The 9,823-nt window shown below is 45.6% G+C and overlaps 1 protein-coding gene and 1 long non-coding RNA gene across 51 annotated transcripts in view; one reads left to right on the top strand and one right to left on the bottom strand.

The window, feature by feature from the left end:
• Positions 1-2,427: 2,427 nt before the first annotated feature.
• The window catches only part of LOC121689800 (protein NLRC5-like), a 187,196-nt gene continuing 179,800 nt past the window's right edge, over positions 2,428-9,823 (bottom strand). For 42 of the 50 annotated variants that reach the window (XM_042069923.1, XM_042069963.1, XM_042069967.1 and 39 more), the window contains 11 exons: positions 9,511-9,684; positions 8,850-9,023; positions 8,327-8,500; positions 7,624-7,797; positions 7,269-7,442; positions 6,762-6,935; positions 5,979-6,152; positions 5,249-5,422; positions 4,513-4,686; positions 3,546-3,719; positions 2,428-2,773 (listed from right to left, as the gene is read on the bottom strand). In XM_042069923.1, coding sequence (XP_041925857.1) covers positions 2,599-2,773; positions 3,546-3,719; positions 4,513-4,686; positions 5,249-5,422; positions 5,979-6,152; positions 6,762-6,935; positions 7,269-7,442; positions 7,624-7,797; positions 8,327-8,500; positions 8,850-9,023; positions 9,511-9,684 — 1,915 coding nt within the window. In that variant the 3' untranslated portion in view covers positions 2,428-2,598. The remainder of the gene's footprint in view (positions 2,774-3,545; positions 3,720-4,512; positions 4,687-5,248; positions 5,423-5,978; positions 6,153-6,761; positions 6,936-7,268; positions 7,443-7,623; positions 7,798-8,326; positions 8,501-8,849; positions 9,024-9,510; positions 9,685-9,823) is intronic. The other 8 variants (XM_042069937.1, XM_042069946.1, XM_042069942.1 and 5 more) reach the window with 7 other exon arrangements.
• On the top strand, positions 7,691-8,930 carry LOC121689862. Its single transcript, XR_006024902.1, has 4 exons — positions 7,691-7,809; positions 8,341-8,512; positions 8,697-8,757; positions 8,864-8,930. It is a non-coding gene; the product is annotated as an uncharacterized LOC121689862 (long non-coding RNA).

The raw sequence follows: 9,823 nt of genomic DNA on the forward strand, positions 1-9,823 counted from the left end.
TCTGCTGCGTCACCTCCAGTTCCTCCCCGTCTTCCTCCATCGATGTCTGGCGTACGCAATGCCTCGACTCTGTTGTGCGGAAGATGTTTTCCACCCGTTTGGCTTCCGCGAGGGCCACGGACAGCGAGCTGGGGGCGCTCAGGCGAAGGTGTTCTTTTAGCCGCTCTGGGTGGATGCCTCACACGAACGCTTCCAGTGCCATCTCTTCATGTAGACCCTGGCTGTACGTTGGGTAGCCCCGCCGGGCATACAGCTGCAGGTCAGCCGCAAACTTGCCCAGTCTCTCGTCCTTGTGCCGCCGTCTGGAAGCTAGTTGTTCTCTAGCATCGCTGATGAAGATTCTCTGGCCGAATCGTCGTTGCAGAGCTGCTTCGATTGCGGTCCAGCTTACTTGCTCCGCCGGTGGCAGGTCTTCTAATACTTGTAGCGCTTCCCCCTCCAGAGCCAACGCCACCTGTACGCCCGTTCTCTTCGCCGACCAGCCATTCAGCTCGGCTGCCAGCCGGACCTGTACCAGGTATGTCACCAGCGGCCTTTCGCCATTGCAGTGGGGCAACTTTACGCTGGGCCGCCCTTCTACCGCCGCCGTCGCACCGGGGACCGGCCGGTTTCCATCGCTCCCGTGTGGAGCGGGTTCAAGTGGCGGGATGCTGCCATCAAACCGGTTCGTTTCCTCCTGTGGCCGGGGGCGGGTCTCTTCCGTCACGGTCCCGCTGCAGGCTGGCTCCGTCTGCTGGGCCCAGCAGGTGGCCATGGGCGAGCGCGCTGTCGAAGAGCCGTCTTGGCAGGAAACTCATCATCGCCAGGGCATCAGTCGCAGCTTTCTCCTCCCGTCCAGTAGGGGTCGGCATCCCACTTCTGACACCAATGTAACAAACTGCACAGTTGTCTTAGAATGGCTTTTATTGGTTACGCACCAAAACACACAAACGCATAATGCCGGGCCAGACCTGGCCCTTATGCTCCAGCACTAAACATCTATGTGAGGCTGTATCTACAACACACAATAGTTAGACCCGGTTATGAACACTGTTATCAACTATAAACATAAACACGACAGTCAGGACGCACAACATTGGTAACTTGCATGGTTAACATTAACATTCAACATAACACATCAACCGAACAGCATTATGGGAGCACAGTCATGAACAGCTAGGCTCAGATCATTACATTATAATTCATGTAAGTTTGGCTCAATATTCATTCTTTAGTAATATATAAAATATATAAGAAATTAATTCGGCTTTATCTCTGTATTATTTCAGTTTTACACCTTGTCTGACAACAAAGAGTCTTCAGTAAACTTGGAGCTTGAGACGCTACATCCTGACTCTCGCGTTATCATTCAGGGAGTTTGGCTGGCTGTCTAATTTTGGTTATGCACACCATTAGGAGGGCAGTATAAGCATGGTTTTACTTCAGTTAGTCTATTAGCTGGTTTGATTTGCATTGAGCTCAATATACATAAAAATAAAACCATGCCAATTAGAGTGTTGTGCATTAGATTGTGTGTGTGAGTTTGTGGGCTTGAGTTCATGTATGCGTGTGTGTGTGTGTGTGTGTGTGTATGCGTGTGTGTGTGAGAGTGTGTGTGTAAGCAGCGGGTCCAGGATGGAGGGCATCACCCAGCCTCTGTCCCGTTGGTGGGCACCCTGCGCCCGCAGCGCCCAGATCACCGTGGGCAACCCCACACACAGCCCCGGGATCACCACCACCACCGTATTACTGATGCTCATGTGCTTGCTGCCATGGAGACAGTTCTCACTTTAGAACAGGGAGCCCATCTCCCACTTGTACAGAGCTGTGTGGCACAGCATCCTGGGAAGTGACATATTGTGCTGAAGTTTGGCCATATGAATACTTATTCTACAACTATTCTGCTGTTATTACATTACATTACATTTGGCTGACGCATTTTTAACCAAAGCGACTAACAACATGGTAACAGTTAAGTTTTAAAGCAATTCTCTCAACAATTTTAGGACAATTTAAAAACGGTAGAGTACAGTAAGAATAAGTGCATCAGTGAGTGCTGTTTTTAACAGTTGAGTCACAGTTCAAGACGGCTGGTAAGTGCTAGGATCAGCAAGACTTGTTGTAAGTGGTGCTATGAGAGGATATGTTCTCTAAAGAGCTGGGTCTTCAGAAGTTTTTTGAAAATGGAGAGGGATGTCCCTGCCCTTGTAGGAACTGGCAGTGTGTTCCACCAACGAGGAACAACAGATGAGAAAAGATTGGATTGTTAGCCTAACATTGTTAAGAGGCTATAAACACACTGTTTTGATACTTATCATATAGCAATAAGTTTAGATCAAGACATGCTAGTTTGTTATGAAGGTAATACCAAGAATAAAGAGTCTACTAAAGAATACTCAATTGGTGAATACAGGCCTAATAAATGATTAATAATGCTTAACACATACCTTAAAGAATCACCATGTTTTATATTGAAAACATCCATTACACAATATTTCTTACAATTGTATTTACATAAGTCACTTTAAAACATATTACTTCAAATATGAATGTGCTGAAACATTTATCTCTGCACAGTGTGAAAACATGTTTCAGGTGGAACACAACAGGATGAATTCATTAGTCATATATTTGTAGATGTTTACAGTTTGGATGTTTCTTCAGTTCAGAGAGCAGCTGCTGTGCTGAGGACTGATTCCCCCCCAGATAGAGCTCTCTGAGGGCTGATGAGTTTGATCTCAGTGCTGATGCTAAAGCTCTGAAACCTTCATAAGTTATACTGCAGCTCTGCAGGCTGTAGGAGAAAGAAGGAAACACTTCATCAGATCAGCTGAAGGACACACAGACCAAAGAGGGCAGCAGTTATGACCTCATGTGTTCTGGACATGTTGGACATACAGTACACAACATTACACTGTGTGTATGGAGTGTGTACAGTATGGAGTGTGTATTGGAGTGTGTATGGAGTGTGTAATGGTTAGTTGAGTGTGTAAGTGAGTGACTGTGCCAGGCCTTGTCTGTAATGGTCTGCATGTGTCTCCCCAATAAGGACTGATGAGGTGGGCGGGGTCGCCTACTTCTGGTTCTGTTGCTTTGCGCCTTGCAGCTTGCTGTGCCGGCTACCACTGCTCTATTTACTTTAGATTTCCTTTGATGTAACATGCAACATGCATACGCTACATCTCCTACACCCAACACACTACTGAGAACTGATTACTTCCTGCTTATACATTAGTCTAGTGTTTGTTATCGTCTATTTTCGTTGTGGTTTATAAAATAAACCTTCGTTATTGTTAAAGCATTTCACGCCTCCGTTGCCCTAGGCCATGATAGTGACTAACTGAGGGAGTGTCAGTGGTGTGTGTGTGTGTGTGTGTGTGTGAGAGTGTGTGTGTATGTGTGTGTTTGTGCGAGTGTGTGTGTAAGTGTAGCGAAGGGAGAGAGCAGTGACCCCACCCGGTCTTGAACACAGGTCTCCAAACTAAACGTGCATGTGTGCGCGTGTGTGTGTGTGTGTGTGTCAAATCCACTGATATCAACTCAGTATTTGGTCTTGTGATACTCACTCTAGTTTCTCCAGTTTACAGTTGGGATCCTCCAGAAGAGAAGAAAGATGCTTCACTCCTGAGTCTCCTGCTTTATTCTCACTCAGCTGCAGCTCTCTCATGTGTGAGGGGTTTGATCTCAGTGCTGATGCAAGAGCTCTGAAGCCTTCATCTCCAATACTGCAGTATGACAGACTGTAGAGAGAAGTAGGAGAAATACTTCATCTTCATTTCCTTTTGGACAATCAACATTACTGCCAAATGTACAATACTCTTTGAGTGTGTGTGTATGTGTGCACGCGCGTGTGTGTGTGTGTGTGTGTGTGTGTGTGTGTGTGGCGTGTGTGTATTTGTGTGTAAGTGAGTGACTAAATGAGTGTGTGTGAAAGGATGTATGTGTGTGTGTGTTTGTTTGAGTGAGTGAGTCAGTGGTGTTTGTGTGTGTGTTGTGTTTGTGTGAAAGTGAGTGACTAAATTAATGAGCGATTGAGTGAGTGAGTCAGTGGTGTGTGTGTGTGTTGTGTTTGTGTGTAAGTGAGTGACTAAATTAATGAGTGATTGAGTGAGTGAGTCAGTGGTTGGTGTGTGTGTGTTGTGTTTGTGTGTGTGTGTGTGTGTGTGTGTGTGTGTGTTGTGTTTGTGTGAAAGTGAGTGACTAAATTAATGAGCGATTGAGTGAGTGAGTCAGTGGTGTGTGTGTGTGTTGTGTTTGTGTGTAAGTGAGTGACTAAATTAATGAGTGATTGAGTGAGTGAGTCAGTGGTTGGTGTGTGTGTGTTGTGTTTGTGTGTGTGTGTGTGTGTGTGTGTGTGTGTGTGTGTGTGTGTGTGTGTGTGTGTGTGTTGTGTTTGTGTGTCAGTGTAGCGAAGGGAGAGAGCAGTGACCCCACCCGGTCTTGAACACAGGTTTCCAAACTAAAGGTGCCACTCGTGTGTGTGTGTGTCAAATTCACTGATATCAACTGAGTATCTGGTCTTGTGATACTCACTGCAGTTTCTCCAGTTTACAGTTGGGATCCTCCAGAAGAGAAGAAAGATGCTTCACTCCTGAGTCTCCTGCTTTATTCCATCTCAGCTGCAGCTCTCTCATGTGTGAGGGGTTTGATCTCAGTGCTGATGCAAGAGCTCTGAAGCCTTCATCTCCAATACTGCAGTATGACAGACTGTAGAGAGAAGTAGGAGAAATACTTCATCTTCATTTCCTTTTGGACAATCAACATTACTGCCAAATGTACAATACTCTTTGTGTGTGTGTGTGTGTGTGTGTGTGTGTGTGTGTGTGTGTGTGTGTGTGTGTAAGTGAGTGACTAAATGAGTGTGTGTGAAAGGATGTATGTGTGTGTGTTTGTTTGAGTGTGAGTGAGTGAGTCAGTGGTGTTTGTGTGTGTGTTGTGTTTGTGTGAAAGTGAGTGACTAAATTAATGAGCGATTGAGTGAGTGAGTCAGTGGTGTGTGTGTGTGTGTGTTGTGTTTGTGTGTAAGTGAGTGACTAAATTAATGAGTGATTGAGTGAGTGAGTCAGTGGTGTGTGTGTGTGTGTGTGTGTGTGTGTGTGTGTGTGTGTGTGTGTTGTGTTTGTGTGTCAGTGTAGCGAAGGGAGAGAGCAGTGACCCCACCCGGTCTTGAACACAGGTTTCCAAACTAAAGGTGCCACTCGTGTATGTGTGTGTGTGTGTGTGTCAAATCCACTGATATCAACTGAGTATCTGGTCTTGTGATACTCACTTTAGTTTCTCCAGTTTACAGTTGGGATCCTCCAGAAGAGAAGAAAGATGCTTCACTCCTGAGTCTCCTGCTTTATTCCAACTCAGCTGCAGCTCTCTCATGTGTGAGGGGTTTGATCTCAGTGCTGATGCAAGAGCTCTTAAGCCTTCATCTCCAATACTGCAGTATGACAGACTGTAGAGAGAAGTAGGAGAAATACTTCATCTTCATTTCCTTTTGGACAATCAACATTACTGCCAAATGTACAATACTCTTTGTGTGTGTGTGTATGTGTGTGTGTGTGTGTGTGTGTGTGTGTGTAAGTGAGTGACTAAATGAGTGTGTGTGAAAGGATGTATGTGTGTGTGTTTGTTTGAGTGTGAGTGAGTGAGTCAGTGGTGTTTGTGTGTGTGTTGTGTTTGTGTGAAAGTGAGTGACTAAATTAATGAGTGATTGAGTGAGTGAGTCAGTGGTGTGTGTGTGTGTGTGTGCGTGTGTGTTGTGTTTGTGTGTAAGTGAGTGACTAAATTAATGAGTGATTGAGTGAGTGAGTCAGTGGTGTGTGTGTGTGTGTGTGTGTGTGTGTGTGTGTGTGTTGTGTTTGTGTGTCAGTGTAGCGAAGGGTGAGAGCAGTGACCCCACCCGGTCTTGAACACAGGTTTCCAAACTAAAGGTGCCACTCGTGTGTGTGTGTGTGTGTGTGTGTCAAATCCACTGATATCAACTCAGTGTTTGGTCTTGTGATACTCACTGCAGTTTCTCCAGTTTACAGTTGGGATCCTCCAGAAGAGAAGAAAGATGCTTCACTCCTGAGTCTCCTGCTTTATTCTCACTCAGCTGCAGCTCTCTCATGTGTGAGGGGTTTGATCTCAGTGCTGATGCAAGAGCTCTGAAGCCTTCTTCTCCAATACTGCAGTGTGACAGACTGTAGAGAGAAGTAGGAGAAATACTTCATCTTCATTTCCTTTTGGACAATCAACATTACTGTCAAATGTACAATACTCTTTGTGTGTGTGTGTGCGTGCGTGAGTGTGTGTGTGTGTGTGTGTGGCGTGTGTGTATTTGTATGTAAGTGAGTGACTAAATGAGTGTGTGTGAAAGGATGTATGTGTGTGTGTTTGTTTGAGTGTGAGTGAGTGAGTCAGTGGTGTGTGTGTGTGTGTGTTGTGTTTGTGTGTAAGTGAGTGACTAAATTAATGAGTGATTGAGTGAGTGAGTCAGTGGTGTGTGTGTGTGTGTGTGTGTGTTGTGTTTGTGTGTCAGTGTAGCGAAGGGAGAGAGCAGTGACCCCACCCGGTCTTGAACACAGGTTTCCAAACTAAAGGTGCCACTCGTGTGTGTGTGTGTGTGTGTGTGTGTGTGTGTGTGTGTGTGTGTGTTGTGTTTGTGTGTCAGTGTAGCGAAGGGAGAGAGCAGTGACCCCACCCGGTCTTGAACACAGGTTTCCAAACTAAAGGTGCCACTCGTGTATGTGTGTGTGTGTGTGTGTCAAATTCACTGATATCAACTGAGTATTTGGTCTTGTGATACTCACTGTAGTTTCTCCAGTTTACAGTTGGGATCCTCCAGAAGAGAAGAAAGATGCTTCACTCCTGAGTCTCCTGCTTTATTCCAACTCAGCTGCAGCTCTCTCATGTGTGAGGGGTTTGATCTCAGTGCTGATGCAAGAGCTCTGAAGCCTTCATCTCCAATACTGCAGTGTGACAGACTGTAGAGAGAAGCAGGAGAAATACTTCATCTTCATTTCCTTTTGGACAATCAACATTACTGTCAAATGTACAATACTCTTTGTGTGTGTGTGTATGTGTGTGCGCGTGTGTGTGTGTGTGTGTGTGTGTGTGTGTGTGTGTGTGTGTGTGTGTGTTGTGTTTGTGTGTCAGTGTAGCGAAGGGAGAGAGCAGTGACCCCACCCGGTCTTGAACACAGGTTTCCAAACTAAAGGTGCCACTCGTGTGTGTGTGTGTGTGTGTGTGTGTGTGTGTGTGTGTGTGTGTGTCAAATCCACTGATATCAACTGAGTATTTGGTCTTGTGATACTCACTGCAGTTTCTCCAGTTTACAGTTGGGATCCTCCAGAAGAGAAGAAAGATGCTTCACTCCTGAGTCTCCTGCTTTATTCTCACTCAGCTGCAGCTCTCTCATGTGTGAGGGGTTTGATCTCAGTGCTGATGCAAGAGCTCTGAAGCCTTCATCTCCAATACTGCAGTGTGACAGACTGTAGAGAGAAGTAGGAGAAATACTTCATCTTCATTTCCTTTTGGACAATCAACATTACTGCCAAATGTACAATACTCTTTGAGTGTGTGTGTATGTGTGTGCGCGTGTGTGTGTGTGTGTGTGTGTCAAATTCACTGATACACTGATATCAACTCAGTGTTTGGTCTTGTGATACTCACTTTAGTTTCTCCAGTTTGAAGTTGGGATCCTCCAGAAGAGAAGAAAGATGCTTCACTCCTGAGTCTCCTGCTTTATTCCCACTCAGCTGCAGCTCTCTCATGTGTGAGGGGTTTGATCTCAGTGCTGATGCAAGAGCTCTGAAGCCTTCATCTCCAATACTGCAGTGTGACAGACTGTAGAGAGAAGTAGGAGAAATACTTCATCTTCATTTCCTTTTGGACAATCAACATTACTGCCAAATGTACAATACTCTTTGAGTGTGTGTGTATGTGTGCGCGTGCGCGCGCGCGTGTGTGTGTGTGTGTGTGTGTGTGTGTGGTGTGTGTGTATTTGTGTGTAAGTGAGTGACTAAATGAGTGTGTGTGAAAGGATGTATGTGTGTGTGTTTGTTTGAGTGTGAGTGAGTGAGTCAATGGTGTTTGTGTGTGTGTTGTGTTTGTGTGAAAGTGAGTGACTAAATTAATGAGTGATTGAGTGAGTGAGTCAGTGGTGTGTGTGTGTGTGTGTGTGTGTGTGTGTGTGTGTGTTGTGTTTGTGTGTCAGTGTAGCGAAGGGAGAGAGCAGTGACCCCACCCGGTCTTGAACACAGGTTTCCAAACTAAAGGTGCCACTCGTGTGTGTGTGTGTGTGTGTGTGTGTGTGTGTGTGTGTGTGTGTCAGATTCACTGATATCAACTGAGTATCTGGTCTTGTGATACTCACTGCAGTTTCTCCAGTTTACAGTTGGGATCCTCCAGAAGAGAAGAAAGATGCTTCACTCCTGAGTCTCCTGCTTTACTCTCACTCAGCTGCAGCTCTCTCATGTGTGAGGGGTTTGATCTCAGTGCTGATGCAAGAGCTCTGAAGCCTTCATCTCCAATACTGCAGTTATCCAGGCTGTAGAGAGAAGTAGGAGAAATACTTCATCTTCATTTCCTTTTGGGCAATCAACATTACTGTCAAATGTACAATACTCTTTGAGTGTGTGTGTATGTGTGTGCGCGTGTGTGTGTGTGTGTGTGTGTGTGTGTGTGTGTGTGTGTGTGTGTGTGTGTGTGTGTGTGTGTGTGTGTGTGTTGTGTTTGTGTGTCAGTGTAGCGAAGGGAGAGAGCAGTGACCCCACCCGGTCTTGAACACAGGTTTCCAAACTAAAGGTGCCACTCGTGTGTGTGTGTGTGTGTGTGTGTGTGTGTGTGTGTGTCAAATCCACTGATATCAACTGAGTATCTGGTCTTGTGATACTCACTGCAGTTTCTCCAGTTTACAGTTGGGATCCTCCAGAAGAGAAGAAAGATGCTTCACTCCTGAGTCTCCTGCTTTATTCCATCTCAGCTGCAGCTCTCTCATGTGTGAGGGGTTTGATCTCAGTGCTGATGCAAGAGCTCTGAAGCCTTCATTTCCAATACTGCAGTATGACAGACTGTAGAGAGAAGTAGGAGAAATACTTCATCTTCATTTCCTTTTGGGCAATCAACATTACTGTCAAATGTACAATACTCTTTGTGTGTGTGTGTGCGTGCGTGTGTGTGTGTGTGTGTGTGTGTGGCGTGTGTGTATTTGTATGTAAGTGAGTGACTAAATGAGTGTGTGTGAAAGGATGTATGTGTGTGTGTTTGTTTGAGTGTGAGTGAGTGAGTCAGTGGTGTGTGTGTGTGTGTGTTGTGTTTGTGTGTAAGTGAGTGACTAAATTAATGAGTGATTGAGTGAGTGAGTCAGTGGTGTGTGTGTGTGTGTGTGTGTGTGTTGTGTTTGTGTGTCAGTGTAGCGAAGGGAGAGAGCAGTGACCCCACCCGGTCTTGAACACAGGTTTCCAAACTAAAGGTGCCACTCGTGTGTGTGTGTGTGTGTGTGTGTGTGTGTGTCAAATCCACTGATATCAACTGAGTATCTGGTCTTGTGATACTCACTGTAGTTTCTCCAGTTTACAGTTGGGATCCTCCAGAAGAGAAGAAAGATGCTTCACTCCTGAGTCTCCTGCTTTATTCCAACTCAGCTGCAGCTCTCTCATGTGTGAGGGGTTTGATCTCAGTGCTGATGCAAGAGCTCTGAAGCCTTCATCTCCAATACTGCAGTATGACAGACTGTAGAGAGAAGTAGGAGAAATACTTCATCTTCATTTCCTTTTGGACAATCAACATTACTGCCAAATGTACAATACTCTTTGAGTGTGTGTGTATGTGTGTGCGCGTGTGTGTGTGTGTGTGTGTCAAATTCACTGAC

The sequence above is a fragment of the Alosa sapidissima genome, chromosome 18 (assembly GCF_018492685.1).
Source record: "Alosa sapidissima isolate fAloSap1 chromosome 18, fAloSap1.pri, whole genome shotgun sequence".
Taxonomy (NCBI): domain Eukaryota; kingdom Metazoa; phylum Chordata; class Actinopteri; order Clupeiformes; family Clupeidae; genus Alosa; species Alosa sapidissima.